The sequence below is a fragment of the Monodelphis domestica genome, chromosome 3 (assembly GCF_027887165.1).
Source record: "Monodelphis domestica isolate mMonDom1 chromosome 3, mMonDom1.pri, whole genome shotgun sequence".
In the NCBI taxonomy this organism is placed as follows: Eukaryota; Metazoa; Chordata; class Mammalia; order Didelphimorphia; family Didelphidae; genus Monodelphis; species Monodelphis domestica.
Genome location: NC_077229.1, coordinates 162313565 through 162331224, shown reverse-complemented (window position 1 = coordinate 162331224; position 17660 = coordinate 162313565). Strand labels below are relative to the sequence as shown.

The 17660-nt window shown below is 36.0% G+C and overlaps 1 protein-coding gene across 3 annotated transcripts in view; it reads left to right on the top strand.

Moving 5' to 3' along the window:
* Positions 1–17660, top strand: part of OXR1 (oxidation resistance 1) — a 593469-nt gene that overhangs the window by 92654 nt on the left and 483155 nt on the right. For all 3 annotated transcript variants that reach the window (XM_056823193.1, XM_056823192.1, XM_007488210.3), the window contains exon 2: positions 1433–1574. In XM_056823193.1, the coding sequence (XP_056679171.1) occupies positions 1552–1574 (23 nt within the window). In that variant the 5' untranslated portion in view covers positions 1433–1551. The remainder of the gene's footprint in view (positions 1–1432; positions 1575–17660) is intronic.

Genomic DNA, 17660 nt, shown 5'->3' with positions numbered 1-17660 from the left:
TTCTATAGATCATAAATCAACATGTAACCACTTAGCATATATTGCCAAGGAAATACATACATCAGTGTTTTTGTAGGAACATTTAGTGATTGAGTTTGAGAAAGTAGGGGGGGAGCTTGAGGCTGTAGGCCTTGGGGTAAAAAGGTGACATACATGGTGAGCTTTCAGCTACATTTTGGCTTTTCAGCTTTGCTCAGGGGAGTTTCAGGCTTTGCCTTTCATGATCCCAGAGCTTTACTCGATGGGGTGTCCAGTTTGGGTTCCCACATTCAGTCAGCTACCAAAATGTGTAACTTAATAGATGCTGTTAAGAATTCAGATCAGGCCATTATAAAAATGTTAAATGACTTCAATAAATTCTCTAATGGAATAATCTTAAAAACCTTCAGGTATATAAATAAGATCAACTATGCAATGTGGACTAGCAAATGTCTGACTTAAAAGTCATTGCATACAAATGATTTGAGAAAGAAATGTACTTTTTAGCTTCGTGCCAACTATCCATGAAATCAGTCCCAAAGAATTACAGACTATAAGTGTGTCCTTCTGTTATTAAATGTTGTGCCCAGACTTCATTACATGTTTTACATTCTTCTGTTGAATTTTGTATTAGTTGAGCTCAGAATTTTGCAAAATTAAATCTTAATTTGATACAATCCTCAACAACTAGTGAAATGCTTCTGTTTTAATTTTATAAATCTACTAAATAAGCAAATTCAAAAGCACTACTTCCCACCTATTATTTGTTGGTAACCCCTTAAGAGGCACTCATCATCTGATGTGTATAAAACGTTCCTCCTAAATTGTTTAACATATAACAAAGCCCTGGGAAGAATTTGACTTAATTTTACCATTTGCAAATATATACATCCTGAGTAACTGACACAGTGACACAGGTTAAATACACCATTATTGAGGATGATATGTATGAACCTAACTATGTTCCTTCCCAGAGAGTTAATTAAGTTCAAAATACTTGTAGTTTACTGCTTACCCTAAATAAGAAGTCACAGTAGCTCAACTGACAGATATCATTATATGTAGTGGAAATATGTGGATTTGTTCTCAATGATCCATTCCATTCTTTTGATTCATTTAGCACATATACTCTGAATGTCTCCTCTCTGCATACAGGATAAGATCTCTAGTCTAATTTCTTTTGGAGCTGATATATAAAAATGGAGTAAAAGACAATGGTGGGTTGTCCTTATGGAGAATTGCCACTTTTTAAAAAGTCTTAGACCTGAGATAATTTCAGTTAAAGAAATAACGTATCAGGATGGTCTTTTATGTTATAAAAAATAAGTAGCCAAACATTGTGATATTTCCCCCCTATTTGTCTTGAAACATATTTCGAAGTACCTATTAATGTAAGTTTCAGGAAATCTATGTACAAGTGATTAAAACTTAATTATATTAATTTCCCATGTAGGTCAACTGAAATATTGTGCATTGAGTGCCTGAAGCAAAACTAAGAGCAATATCCAGGAATCTTGACTTTTCATCACCTATTCTGGACACTGAAGAGGACCTCCTGACGTGTACACAACAATGTCTGCATCCAATCTATCATGGTAAATAGATTGCATGTTAAATCTTAAATGTAGCTACTGTATGAAGTTAACATTTTGAGAAGTTTGGTTTAACTGTGCTTGTAAATTAAGAACACCTTCTCTTGGAATGTTGAGTACTCTCTTCTGGACTAGTGTGGGAAGAAAGGATACAAATGTTCAAGGATGATAGTCAAGCATAATCCAGCCCCAGGCATCTGTTGGGAGGTCCTCATATCAGATTCCATTTGTAGCTGGAACAATATAATCTTTTCCCTCCCTTTACATACTCTTTATTTCCTAATGTAGCTCTGAACTAAAGCCACAAAATTATAAGATATTTGATAACTCCTTTATTATAGGCCTTGTACCTCTATGGAAAAACTTAAAGTGAAAATTATCAGCACTCGGACCTCAAGGAGGATATTCTTTTTTGAGATTTTTGTATATCTCTCTGGCCATCTATCCTCAGGTTTTTAGTTCTTTTTTTTAAGTTGTTTGGTATAGAGAAGCAATCTAAGCTGATATTGGAGGTGAATGACATGAAGAATTCTAAGACTATAAATAATTGATATTAGATTAGATACAACCAATTATAATCAATTTGTAGAGACTCTGTGAACAAAATTTTAGGAATTCATGGTGGGTCTAGCAAAATTATACAACTTTGCTAATGTGAAGAAAAAAACATCAAGAAAAACCTAGAAAGCTTCTCCATTTACCCACCTGATTCTTACTTCTGTATGGTGAGAATGGAATTCATTCAGACTAATACAAGATATGTGCCTAATATTAGCTGTATTTTTTCCACAAGGCTGTTTTTGGTTTAGTTCAATACCTTCCTTAGAGGCAAGATATATAATAAATTCTTTGGGTTTTTTTGTTAAATTTTTTTCAATAACATGCATTTAATTTTTTCCCTTGTAACAAATAAGCATAGCCAACCAAAAAATTCCATATTGACCATGTCCAAAAATGTATATCTCATTCTGCATCACGAGTCCATCATCTCTGTCAGGAGGTGGAGTAACAGTTAGACATGGGTTCTCAGGAATCATGACTGCTCTTTGCACTGATCAGTTCTTAAGTCTTCCCAAGTTATCTTATAAATTGTTTCTCTTGATCTGCTCACTTCATTCAATAAAAATTAATGTGTCCTTCCAGGGTTTTCAGGAACTATCTCCTTCATCATTTCTTACCCCAGAGTAGCATTCTATTCCATTCCTATGCTATAATTTGTGCAACCACTCTCCAATTAATGGCCATCTTTTTAGTTTCCAGGTCTTGGTCTTGTCAAAAAGAGTTGCTATAACTATTTTCTTCTTTCTTTAGTCTCTTGTGTATAGCACTATAACAATTAGGTTTAAGGACCTTCCTTAACTGGTAGCTAAGCATGTGTAGAAGAGGGAGCCTCAGGACTTTTCCATTAAGGCTTCTTCTGAACCAGGCTGGCTGTATGCCTGGCAAGAGTAGACAAATTAGGTGACAGCATTAGACTCAAATACACAGTCAATGGTCCCTAAGGATGTGTTCATCAAATGGAAAGTTGCTCCAGCTTATTATTGGTAATACCACATCTTTCAGAGCAGTATTATTTCTCACAGTTATTCACCTATTGCTAGATAGTTATATGTGACTATTAGAACAAACTAATGGGATTGAAAGCCAAATGACTAGTCCATATTTCATAATGGAATCATAAAGATTCTCCGGTTGTTAGCTGAAAAATTCTGGTAGGTACAAGAATGAACTGGTTTTTAAGCCAAATGGTCTTTAAAAATTATGAATATCTCATTTGCCTTTTATGCTTTAATGTGATTTGAATTGGTATCATGACTAAGATAAAATTTAAGTATAATTGTATAAAAACAGGCATATTTCTGCTTCCATTTCCCTAATCAATTTTTCTGATGTCAGCAATCTATGTTAACTGGCCCTACAGATGCCTTTAATTTGCACTGAGGTTTATTTGATATTCTACAGTTTCAGTGTTCCTGGGAGCCTGCTGATCTAAAGAGAGCATGGACACATGAAATAAAGAACATCTCAAGCCATACCTTTCCCTTTCCAAATTGAGGTCATTTTCATTTACTGCTCTCTCCCCACCCCAATACTCCCCCCCACACACACACACACAGAACATGCTCTTTCTTATATGGTTCAGAATGCCTTCTGGTCCACATTTTGGCAAAAACAACCCTAAGGCTCAGTGATTCATTTTAGTTTGCTAAGTTTACTCAGACATGAACAAAATTTCAATCTCTTAGCCCAATATGAAGAAATTATGTTTTGGGATGTCCATAAAATGCTTCCTGTATCTACATTTTTTTCCCAAATGACATTCTGAAACCTGGGGAAGGTATGCATGTATGTGTGTGTGTGTGTGTGTGTGTGTGTGTGTGTGTGTGTTGTGGTTGGGGGCAGAGAAATTTTCTTGGTTGAAAAATGCTAAAGAGGCATTCACATAAAGGAGGAGGGATTTAAGAGCTAATTATCACACAGTGGACATGATCAGAGGCAGTATGATATAGCAGAAAAGATTATGTATTTGGAGTCAGAGGACCTGGATTTGAATCCTGACTGTATTACTGTACAACATAATCTAGGTGACTTTGGACAAACCCTGCAACCTGTCTTGGATTCCAGTTACTTCACTGTTAAACTTTAGAATGGGTCCTCTGGGATTTCTCTTCATTTCTAAGTCTATAATCCTTTGACCAGAAAGAAAAAGATAGCCCTGTCATAAGAGTGAAAGATGACTTTTTGACGGACTGCTTGCCTGTTTGATTTATGTTCATACAATATTAAGAGTACCTAAGGAAGGCCCTCAGAATGTTGGGAGTGATACAAGATAGGCAGTCATGAAGGCTTTGTGAGTAGCCTCATTGGAAAGAATGCCTGTTTGCATGACCTCATAGGTGCATTAGGAATTGAAAGAATCATCAAAAAGAGAGGCACTGACCCTTCCTTGAATATTCTATTTTTCCTTGACTTGGGGAGGCAAAGAGGAAGAGAAGATATTAATAATTTAATTGGAGAAGACCATAAGACAAAGTGATAAAAGGGAGGTGATAAGAAAATAAATAAAAAAGCAGGCTCTCCTTTCAGACATCAAATCTTTGGAATAAATGGCATGCAAACAAATTACATCCCTAGTCTGATGTTAAGATAAACATTTAATTAAAGCTTTAACTGATCTCATGCTCTCAGAGTACCACAGACAAGACTTTAGGAAGCACTAGTTTCTTAGTTCTCAGGAACCAGTGCAAAACTAAGGAAGTTTGTCCCTTAAAATGTAATTAAATAATAAATTAAGGCAGTGGTGCCATGACCTGGGGACTTCCTTTAAATTATTTTACAGAAATTTTTATCTTGTTAATCTAACTCTTATAGGGGCCGGTACTAGTTATACTTTATAATACAAAATTGATTGACCTGCTTCTAATTCTGTGATCTTGAACAAGTTAGTTTACCTCAGACTTCCTTATCTTCAAAATGAGGGGTCTCTGGGACCCATAGGTAGCATAGTAGATAGAGTACCAAGCCAGGAATCTGGAGCACCTGGTTCAAAAATTGGCCCTAGATACTTCCTAACTATGTGACCCTTGGCACGTCATTTAACCCTGATTGCCTAGCCCTTGCTGCTCTTCCTTCTTAAAATTGATAGTGACAGAAGGTAAAGGTTTAAAAAAAAATGTTTCTACTAAAAAAAAAAGTGAGGAGTCTAGACTAAATGTCTAAAGTTCCTTCTAGCTTCAGCAGATTGTGATTTATTGCCTACTTTACAGTGCAACTAGGAGGAAAGCACTTTGTAAACCTTAAAGCACTATATAAACATGAGTTATAACAGTTATCCATTGCCTCCTTTTCTTGTAGTTATGGCCCTGGAGATACAGGGAGGCTTGAACATTTAAAGGTGTAAGCAGTTGATACAATTTCATTTGCAACTCCTTTGAGTCACTGCAGGACTGATGGAAGGCTCTCTCTAAACCCAGTGCTTACCTATACTGGACCTTGAAGGGATCAATATAACACTGAACACCCCACCCGAGTAACTGCCAAAGTGTCAACACACTCTTTAGGGATATTTTTCTATTACACAGTCTTTTTTTCCTCTATCTGGTGGTAAGAATCTATTAAGATATGTGCCTGCCTTTGAGCATGGGATTTTCTGGTGACGGGTGGCCTTTAGGTCTCTCCTACCCAGCACTTCAAGGTGATCATTGTACCCTGTGCTTTCAGTTCTCTTCACTTTAGAATCTAGAGTCTCTTCATCTCTAAATAATAGCAGCTCCTCGGTGTCATTCCTTTTCCAAGAACCTTTTCTCCTCTTTTGTATAGCAATAAACTTTTCAATGGACTTATCTGTCTTGGTCTGGATAACCACTGGAAATGTATCCCTTTGAATATTGTTATTTTTGGACAGGAAATAGGAGATAAGTTCTTATATGTTTCTTTAAGCTACCAGCTAATAATAAATATTATTATATTTTATGCCCTTAGAATTGAAATGGTTAATGCTCACCATAACCTTCCAGCCAGCTTATGACCTTGACTAACATAACAATTGTTTTGATGAGGCTAAATTTTGGAAACTATTATTATCCATGCTAAGAGTTGAACTGATGACCTGAACTCTTATCAACCAAGGTACAATCACCACCTGCTGGTTGTTACCCAAATTACAGTCACAAGGTTGTTAGAGAAATAAAAGAAATCCTAAGGAATGAACCTTGTCAAAATGACCCTCTTCTAAAAATGGTAAATATTTATGTCCATCAAGAACACCCACCACACAATGGGAACTTAACAAACCTTCAAAATGAGCTGAACATTTTTACAACGGAGCAGTGACTCTAAAAAAGAACCTGCATTTACTACTAAACTCGGGTTTTGGAATCACATTCACTGGCTTTTACAAAATTCTCTCGACCATGTCCACAAAATAAAGAACACAATGAAATCTGAAATGTGTAACTTCATAATGAATTAGCTATGAATGAGAGACTATCTTTCTGTACTGAATATCATGATATTCTGGTTTTTTGTCAGTGTTGGAAAGTTTAATATTTTTAATATTGTTGCTTTCTCATTCATTAATCCCAAATGACTTTCTTAATTCTAGAATCAGAGATCCTTGGAACACACACTAATATTCTCTATTTCCTTCTTCCTCTAAATATGCTCAGGTCTATCTATCTTTTAAATTAAAAAATAGAAAGAAGAGTTCCTAGACTCTACTAATGCTCAAGTTGTGATCATGTATCTTTTTTATTCTTTTTCATTGCTATAATTCTACTAATCAAGAAGTAATTGTTAAGTGCCTACTGTGTGCTGAGAGGAGAAAGAAAGAGAGAGAGAGAAAGAAAGAAAGAAAGAAAGAAAGAAAGAAAGAAAGAAAGAAAGAAAGAAAGAAAGAAAGAAAGAAAGAAAGAAAGAAAGAAAGAAAGAAAGAAAGAAAGAAAGAAAGAAAGAAAGAGTCCATGCTCAGAAGGAATTTATATTAGCTTGGGAGAGCATATACATAAATAAGAATATAAGGAAATGAATAAATAAATTAGAGATTATTGAGTGAAGGAGAATTCAAGAGTAGGGAGCAACTAGTAGGAAAGGCCTATAGAGAAAGTCAAAGTTTTTGTTTTTATTTTTGCTATTGTTTGGGTTACCAATGGAGAACAAAGACTTTTTATTAGTGATTTCAATATCTCATCTTTTACTTTTATGAAATCATGCTTTAGCCATTGCTGTACATGTTCTTCATTGATAAAATATTGCATCAAATTCACAGCTGTCTTTGGTCTCTTCACTTCCCTTCCAGTAGAAATAGCACATATTCAGAACTAAGTATAATTTTTTATTATTGTTAATGTCTCCTTATATAATTAAATGCAAACTACCGGATATCTTTTTCTCAATACATCTTCTTCATAATATCCAATGATGAGATTTTCCTGAAGTAATCAAATTATTAGCAATACAAAACTGCATTTTCTATTTATTCTTGAGAGGAAATTTCAGTAAGGCATAGACTGCTTTTTTTTTTTTTTAAAGTATCAGTCAGTAAGTTGTGATGGGTTCCTGCACTAGGTTTTCATGTGGTGCTAATGAGGCTTGGATTGCATGTTCAGTTCCCAGAGGGCCCAATTAACTTCATTCTCTTTCATGGCCAAAAGCTGTACCTCTACCCCTGGTTGGCTTTTTTCCAAATATTCACCATTGGTTGCAGTGGCAGGTGAGGGGGGTATTCATTGGGTCAGCAAGAATACATCCTAAATTCTGGGAAAACATCTCAGAACACTGCCCTCATGACACTGAGAGGACACTAATGTCATTGTCCTTTCTGTTATCATCTAGGTCTTTGTTCTAGATTATGACATTGTTTTATTATTCCCAAAAGAATAAAACCCATTTCTCTTGTGAAAAACAAGGACGATAAGTACTCATGCCACTCTTTACTGAGAACATAAAATAAATAATGCCTTGAAGTTCAGGCTGGGTTCTTAAGTCTGTAAATACTCAGCAGGGTTGGATTACCTTCAGTCTTGTGTTTTAGAGATTGAAGAAAGAAGCTAAATACAAGCCAAGTGAAGGGTTTACTAACTTTTTAGTTGTAAAATATTTTTGGGTACAACAAATGACTTTATTTGAAGGATGCACATAATTTCTAGAATTCATCTTCATTAGATGTTATTATTAATCAGATAAATTATGATATATTATAGTATATAGTATATATGTTGAGATTCTATAATGAATCTGAATTCATGGGCAAGTAACTTAAGTCATCTCTGCAAACCTCAGTATTCTTATCTCTAAAAATTCGACCACAATATTTATCTTTTTGAGATGCTGCAGTACTCCAATAAGATATGTGTAAAATATTTTCAAACTTTGAAGTACTATGTATAAAAGTCAGCTTTTTATAGTCATTATTATTGCTTTTATTTCATACTAGCATAGTCCTCTTAAGTTTTGATAACTATAAAAATTTTAATAAGAAAATGTATTATAACTCAGATGGCTATGAAACCAATCCTTGGTCTACTGAAGAGTTATACATTCTCAAATATTTGGCTTTAATTTTCCATTTACTTTAGCTGTGCAATGTAAGACTTAAATTAATGTTCAATACTTCAAGTATTATTTTATAAAGTTTATCTTATAGCAAGCCTGGTGACAGATTGGTCCAAAGACTAGCCTAATCAAGTTCAAAGAAGGGTCATCTGGATGTGGACCTCCAGGTGATGAATATTTTGGGGAAACAGCAATTCATCTTCTAAGCTAAAAAGAACTTTTGATGTGCCCTGATGAAAGGAGTAATAATAATTTTGTTTTTTAGTCATTTTTTCATTTGTATCCAATTCTTTGTGACCCCATTTGAGGTTTTCTTGGAAAAGATACTGCTGGACTGGTTTGCCATTTTCTTCTCCAGCACACTTTATAGATGAAGAGATGGAGACAAACAGGGTTATGTGATTTCCCCAATTCACAAAGCCAGTAAGTGTCTGAGGCCAGATTTGAACTCAGTAAGTAGTGTCTTCCTGACTTCAGGCTCAGTCTTCTTTCCACGGTGCTTACTGTCAAGTAATAATAGCTAACATTTAATAGCTAACATTATTTATAAAGCACTTTGAAGGTTACAAAACATTTTACCTCTTATCTCATTTGATCCTAATAATAACCCTGTAAGGCAAATGTTATGATTATCTGTATTCTACAGATAAAGTAACAGAATGAGAGGTTTTGACTTGACCAGGGCCACAAAGCTAGAATTTTGGTGGGATTCAAAATCAGACTTTCCCAAGTCCAAGTCCAGCACTCTATTCACTTCATCACCTCATACCATAAATCTTTGAAAGTGTTACACTATATTTATGCCAAATTGGTTCATCTGTCAGAGAAATGTGAGGCTCAGTTTGTTATATACCTTAAATCAATTTATATACAGTGAGCAAAACAATTGATCATTGTTAGAGATAATCAGTCTAAAAACCCATTATTATCAATACAGAATAGTTGGTTATGCTGTAAAACTTTATGTCCTCAAATAGAATCCAATATGCTGTTTTCTTTACACTTATTTTCTGGCCTTCAAATTTTAGATTTGAACAGTGTGAATTCAACACATGACTAATAAAATAAATGAGAAAAAATAAAACAGAATATTTACAAATTTTCTTATAAGAATACACACATTTGAAAGATTGAGGACATAATTTCAGAGATATTTGATATGCAAGAAGATTTCTTTTCTTTTTTTTCTTTTTTAGTTTCTTTTATATATTTTTCCTTTTTAGTTTCTAAAAATGTAACTAACTTTCCAACCAAATTGATGTTGTTTTTCCCTAAACTTTCACACCTGAATATAATTTAAGAGTCATGGCCTTGAAAGGCCCCAAAGTTATGACTGCTGCTGAAATAATCTCCATTAGATTTCCTATGGATTTCTTATTTAAAAAAAAAAAAACCCTTACTGCCTATCTTAGTAAAAACTCTTAAGACAAAAAGGGAAGAGCTAGGGCAAATGGAGTTAAGAGAGGTGCCCAGGGCCACATAACTAGGCCAAATTTTAACTCAGGAAGAGAGTCTGACTTCAGGTCTATCCATTAGGCCACCTAGCTGCTCCTTCCTATGCATTTGGTTGTTGTTTTTTTAAACCCTTACCTTCCATTTTATAATCTATGCTGTGTATTGGTTTCAAAGCATAAGGGTAGTAAGGGGCTAGGCAATGGGGGTTAAATAATTTGCCTAGGTTCAGGCATCTAGGAAGTGTCTAAGGCCAGATTTTCTAAAAGACCCAGAATGCCTCATATTTAAGATATCTAAGTTTAAGTTCATTCAAAGCCCCATTTCAAGCTGTGCCTGGTTTTTCTTAAGCGTTATTCATTCAAGTAATTCTAGTAAACCCTGAATTCATGAACTAGTGAATTGCCTTAAAAGCAACACAAATCATCTATTTTCTATGTCCTATAGAAGGCTTGGGTTTTTCCTTTTAAGATCACTAGATCTCCCATTTGAGCTATCATTTAGTCCAACCTCCTGGTTTTAATGGAAAAGATATTCAGCCCCAAAGAAACTGAATTACTTGCCCAAAGTCATTTTAGAAGCAGGGTTCAGTTTTAAGCCAAGGTCCTCTGATTCCAAATCTAGTGTTCTTTTCTTCACCTACAGTTACTTTGAAGAGAGCAAATAGTAACATTAGTTATCTTGTATTTCCCACCTCTAATTTTTATTGCATCCATTAATTGCATTAAAGTACCCCCTTTATTGATGCTGCAGAAAGATTCTTCATGCTTCAAGCTAACTGGCCTGACCAATAGCTTGTTCATCCTCAAAAATTCATGTCTAGGGGTAGCTAGATAGCACAATGGAATCAATATGTGTTAGAGGAGGCAGATCTTAAACCCAGATCTTTATGGCTTCTAGGCTAGTCTTTTATCCACTGTGCCATGCTATTGCTTAAGATTTATTTTAAATTCTTTCTCACCTGGAAGACTGAAGAATACAGAATGTGATTTTGGCACAGACGTATGAATGATTGTCATTGAAATATTCTCTAAAGGTTATCCAACATATTTCTGAATTACCCATGGTATTTCAAATCTGAAATGTTAAGCTCATGTGTATATCTCATCTAGCCTTCCAACCATCTGCCTTGCTGCTGTTTGACATCTCCCTTCCTATCTAGACCAGCAACCTCTGGGCTATACCTCTGGAATCCCTGAGCCAGTGCCCAGGGAAATGGATGCATGCAATTTAGAACATCCCCCAGAGAGAACTGAACTATCTTGATCAGGGATTGAGTGCAAGCTTAGCCCAAGATATCTAGCTTCCCCAGTTCCAAAGCTTTACAACTTGAGCAACTAACATCATCTACTGAGGCCATTGCGCCATCTTCCCTGTTCTCTCCTCTCCCCCACAAATGTACTTTCTATTTTCTCTAGGCACAGTAATAAAATCAATAGTACTGTTAAAAGAAAATCTTTGTTCAAGCCTTCTTTCTGATTAAAGAGACACAACTCAGGTAGAGAAAATTTAAAGGAGTTTATTAAAAAACATCAAGGTTAGAACATGTTGGTGGGTTGGCCACAGGGGACCAAACCAGCTGCTTTTAAAGACAACTTCTTAGAATAAGAGCAAGACAATCTTGATAGTTACATGTTTGTTTGTTTGTTTGTTTTAAAGGAATAGGCTATTGTTTTCTCAGAGATGACTTTACAATTCAGGTAGATGCAGATTTCTAAAAGGAAAAGGGCCACTGGATCTCCACTTCTTCCCCATCCTCACATCATAAGGAAATGAGATTGGGGGAGATGGAGATGGGATCAAAATCCATGTTGGCAAGACTGATTGACAACTCTCCCACAGACTGATTAATGCTAAATACTTCCTTGCAGTTAGAAATTAGAAGACAAGCCAGACTGGAAACAAGAGTCATTTAGGGCACAAATTGCAATAGTACTATTGCTTCTGGAAAGAGTATGTCATGTTACTGCACTTTGGATTGATTCAGCAGCCCTGTGACCACCCTAATGTAATCATCCCCTAACCAGCAGTCCCCTATATATCTTTTTTTATCTTAACCTTCAGCCTGAGAATCAATACTGTGTATTGGTTCCAAGGCAGAAGAGCAGTAAGGGCTAGGCAATGGGGGTTAAGTGACTTGCCCAGGGTCACATAACTAGGAAGTGTCTGAGACTAGATTTGAACCCAGGACCCTCCTATCTCTGAGCCTGGCTCTCAATCCACTGAGCCACCCAGCTGTCTCCAGATTCCTCTATGGCTTGACTCCCCTATTATAGTATAAGTTCTTTAAGAGCAAGGACTGTCTTTCTTTTGCATTTGCATGCCCAGCACTTAGCACATTACTTAGTACAAAAGTACTTAATAAGTGTTTTTCATTCCTTCATTCTTATTTGCAAATATGCATAGAATACATTTGCAAGCATATACCCCAGAAGGGGCAGCTAGGTGGGTGGCTCAGTGGATAAAGGCCTGTAGTGGGGATGTCCTGGGTTCCAATCTGCCTTTTTACATAATGGCATTTGAGTAGAATTTAGGCAAAAGGTGTCTTGATCACCCTCTATAGATTTCTTTGATATAACCTTCAACATTTAATGTGAATGTGATTAGGGGTGAGGGGAGTATTGGAGAAATGATTAGGAGTGGACTGGGCAACCTAATGAGATTGAAGGATGAGTTCTTTATAACTCAAATATGTATTGATAACCTGTCTAATTCTTGGTGAGAGTGAAAATTGAAATGGAGATATTTGAAATTGATTGCATCTCATGTGGCCATGCATTTACAAGATGAGGGCATTTGATGGAAGATCTGCTTGCTGTTTTTCTGTATTCATATTCAGAATGTAATTTTTACATATTCTAGTTGTGCTTACTTTATTCCTCTTAGTTCCACACACTCTGATATCCAATCCAACAAATATTTGTTATATTCCTTTATTCAGTCAGAGTACTGTGCTAAGTGTGAGGAATACAAAGATAAAAATGGCATAGTCTCAGTCAAAAACTTTTATTAGGACCTACTGTGTACCAGCACTGGGAATATAAAGAAAGTTTAAGCAAAAAACAGTCCCTGATCTCAAAAAGCTCAGTCTAATGGGATAGACAGTGGGGAAACAATTATGTAAAAATAAAATATAAACAGGAAAAACTGGAGATAATTAACAGAGGGAAGACACTAGCATGAAGGGGAAATTTTTTTAAGTTGAGAACTGGAGGAAGCAAAAGCCAATAAAATATATAGAGATGAGGAAGGATTTTCAGGCATTGAGGACAGCCAGTGAAAATTCTCCTTCAGATTCAGATTGTCTTGTTTGAGAAATGACAAAAAGTTCATTGTCACTGCATCTCAGAGTATGGGGTGGTGAGTATGTGCTGATAGAATAGGAAAGCAGAGTTACAGATGCTTTATAGAACATTTTCTTCAACAATAAGTGAGTCATTTTGGTTTGGCTTTCTAAGAAGTAGCAAAGGTTAGTGGCCTACTTTGGGTGATAACTTTCCTAGAGATCATCAAGCAAAAACTGCATAACTTCTTGTTGGGTAATGGTGAAAGGGGTTCTTCTTCAGGTTCAGGTTAGACTAGATAACCTGAATAGATAACCTAACTAGATAACCACTGAAGTCCCTTTCAACTTGGAAATTCTATTGGTACATTTCATATCTATTAAATCCTAAAAAAAAAAAAACTATATTTATTTTGTCCTAAATGAATTCCATAAAAATTTTTGTGAATTAATACCTAAAATACATCTTTTCTGAAATATTAATATTTTAAAAATGAATACGTATCAAAAATATACCATTCATTAGGTTACAAATTTCCACTACATCTTTTAAAATTTATAGCAACTTCCAAAGAATTTTTTGTAGACCTAGATAAACTTCTTGTTAAATTATGAAGGTTGCAAATAGAACATTTAAATATCAATCATTTAACAATATCCTTTTGGCTAATTATTGCATCTGAAGGATGGACTGTTTGTTACTGCATATTTACATTTAGAGTGTCTCTAACTCTGTTATAAACATATAAAATTCATTCAAAAAATATTGAGTATCTCTTGGCATAACACACTGCTAGGAGTATTGGCCATTATAACTTTAGTAGTACTTTTCATATGAGAGTTTTAATATTCTTTTATTATGCATTTGTTCATCTCATCTTTAAAATGTGATATCCTTAGTTTTCCCTGTGCTTCCTCTTGTCATTTTTCCCATTACCCTGTGCTGTTTTTCTGTTTTCCCATTTTGAGCAAGAAAAAACTATCTTCACATTCTTCCTCCTCTTTTTCTCATTCTTGTTTCAGGGAACAAATATATTCCAGGTGGCATATTTTTGGTACAACTGCTGATGTATTCCAAATATTTCTTTAAGTTCCCTGTCTTTATCAACTTCTTGGCCATATTTGTTCCCAATAAGTGTGTCCCTCTATTGGTGACTCCCTGTTGATATTAGGAAAATGAGCCCTAAATTCATGGGGGAGATATTATCTTGCCACTATTCTTCCTATTTGATAAATGATTTTGTTTTGAGATAATTTTGTCCTGGATGAATATTAAAGGTAAATTCACCCATAGAAGCTTATGAATTATACTTTTAAGGATTGGAATCCATAGATTATCTTAAACCTGGGTTAGGTGTCCTCTGGGGAACCTATCCTGTGAAGGAGGTGCTTCTAGGGTCCTACTTTAAGATTAAAATTTCCTGTAAACAAACATGGAAGTAAGTGAATATAATGTGTTTCTATCTTGCCACTCAATGTTCAACCTGCTTCATATTGTAGATGCTATGTACCCATTTATTGTGTGACCCTAAAAAAACAACAATGCCTTAAACACTTAAGACATACTTACATATATATAAGTATACACACACATACATATATATGCAAACAGAATATGTATATATTCCTTTGATGTGTGTGTGTGTGTGTGTGTGTGTGTGTGTGTGTGTAAGTGTAACCCTTGCCTCAAAGAGCCAGGGGAATAGGACTCTCTCCTAACTGATGAGACTGACTAACTATTCAGTGTCCTGGACTTGTGTGAGGGTAGATGTAGTTGTAAGAGTGAGAGAGAAGAGATATCCTGTTTTCCACATTGGGCTCTTCTGGCACTAGCTCTGGGAAAGGAAATTTACCATTCTAACCCCTCTTTAGATCCATGGAGAGAGAAAGTCTCTAGAAGAAGCTGATAGGAGAGGATCTGGCAGCCTTTATAGTGTGCCTAATTCCAATTTACTAGAATAGAGACTTGGGGGAATTTCCCCTTGGATGAAATCTGTAATTTGCTCTTTTACTTGAACTTTTAGTTGAGTTTTGGTTGAGTTGGCTGAGTTTTCTCACTCCCAAAGAAGGCACTCACTCAATTTGTATTGCCTGATATGTATATTCTCATATGTTTACTTTCTCATTTCCCTTTTGCTATCAACTTTGATAAATGGATTTATTTGGTATTTTCTTGGTATGTTCATTATAGAACTGACATCTGGTGGGAAAGAGGGTCACAAGCTTTGTATGTAAAACTTAAAACACTTCTCTGTTAAAAAGTAGAATGGAAAATGTGAGAGTCAAATGGCAGCATAGAGGCAGCAAAATTTCAGACCTCTTAAAACCCTTCCTTACTGATTATAAACTAAATGCTCCTAGGGGACTGAAAATCAAACCTACCAACAACGTATAGCCAAGGAACCCTCCTGCTGGACTCAACTTAAAAGGTATGCCCCCAAAAACCGGAATTCAAGAACACTCGGCTTTTAGGGGAAGGAAGAAGGAAGGTCCTGGGACCCCTCCCCCACCTAGAGTGCTAAGCCTCCAGCAGCAGCTGGAACCTCTGGGTGGGCAAGGGTGCTGGTCTGGAGGGAGTACCTTGTGGGTAAAGCTGTGCCAGGCTCAGAGTGTCCAATACAGGCAGTGGGGACACAATTAGAGAATAAGCACAGGGCACAGAGTGGGGAGCGTAGTAGCAGCAGACACTACATATTGCCCCCCCCCTTTGTGGTTTTGGGCTCAGGGCACATCCAGCTCAACCCAGCTGGACTTAATCCCATCAAAGTCTTCAGTGGGCAGGGAAGCTCAAGTTCCAACACTCGTCCCCTACAGACTGTGCTGAGAGATTTGCTGACAAAGCTTCAAGGGCAAAGGTTGACAGAAAAGCCCAAAACTCCAAAAAAAAAAAATGAGAGGAGTGAGAGTGCAGGCAACTTCAGGGAGTAAAGAAGGGGTAAATATGAGAAAACAACAGAAAAAGAAAAAAGAAATTACAATCGACAGCTTCTATACACTCAATGAACAATGAGCAAAAAGAACAGAGAAGGATGAGGGAACACCAAGCAAAAAAGAACAGAAACCCCAGTGAATTGGATACAGGTTCTGGAAGAACTCAAAAGACAATTCAAAACACAATTAAGAGAGACTGAAGACAACTGGGAAAAGAACTTAAAAAGTAATTATGTCATCTGGAAACAGAGGCACTTGAACTAAAAAAAAAAAAATTAGTGTCTTGAAAGCCAAAATTAACCAGCTTGAAAATGAGGCAAAGGAGATGAAAGATGACCACCAAAGAAAATCAGACCAGAAGGAGAAGGATGACCTAAAATCCAGGGATGAAATAAAGTCTTTAAAATCCAGAATACAACAACTAGAAATAAGTGACTTCACACAGCAGTAGGACACTATAAAACAAAATCAAAAGAATGAAAAAATTGAGGAAAATATTCATATTTTCCTCATTCACCTCATTCACAAAACAGAAGATTCAGAAAATCGTTCCAGGAGAGACAATTTAAGAATCACTGGTCTACCAGAAGACCATGACAAAAGAAAAAGCCTGGACATAATACTACAGGAAATTATTCAAGAAAACTGCCCCAATATTCTAGAACAAGAGGGAAAAGTGGAGATTGAAAGACTCCACAGATCACCTCCTGTACTTAATCCCCAACTGACAATACCCAGGAATGTTATAGTCAAATTCAAGAACTATCAGACCAAAACTATCCACATTGAGAGGAAAAACTGTGGGAGTAGAAACACAGAAGAAAAACAACTGCTTGAATACATGGGTTGAGGTGATATGGATGGGGATGTAGTCTCTAAATGAACATCCTAGTGCAAACCCCAACAACATGGAAATAGGTTTTGATCAAGGACACATGTAACTCCCAGTGAAATTGCATGTCAGCTATGGGAAGGGTGGGGTTAGAGGAGGAAGGGAAATAATATGATTCTTATAACCAAGGAATAATGTTCTAAATTGACTAAATAAATTAATTTAAATTTAAAAGTAAATAAATAAAAAGTAGAAGGCAAGGGTCTAGCTCAAAGCCTAAAAGTTGTTCCCCCTACACTAATAATATCTATAAGACCAGATAAATGTTAATTCTAGCTCAATACCAGCCCCCTTTCTGAGGAGAGCCAAGAGGTCAGCCTCTAAACCTCAACCTCCTGCTTCATCTCCTGGCAAGAATCAAATCTACCTTAGAGAAGGAGGGAGGGAAGAAATGCTAGAGATGTATATTTTCCCCTCCCTGTGAACCACATCTAGAGAGACACATGTAGTCATACATAATCTAAATAAGCAAAATAAT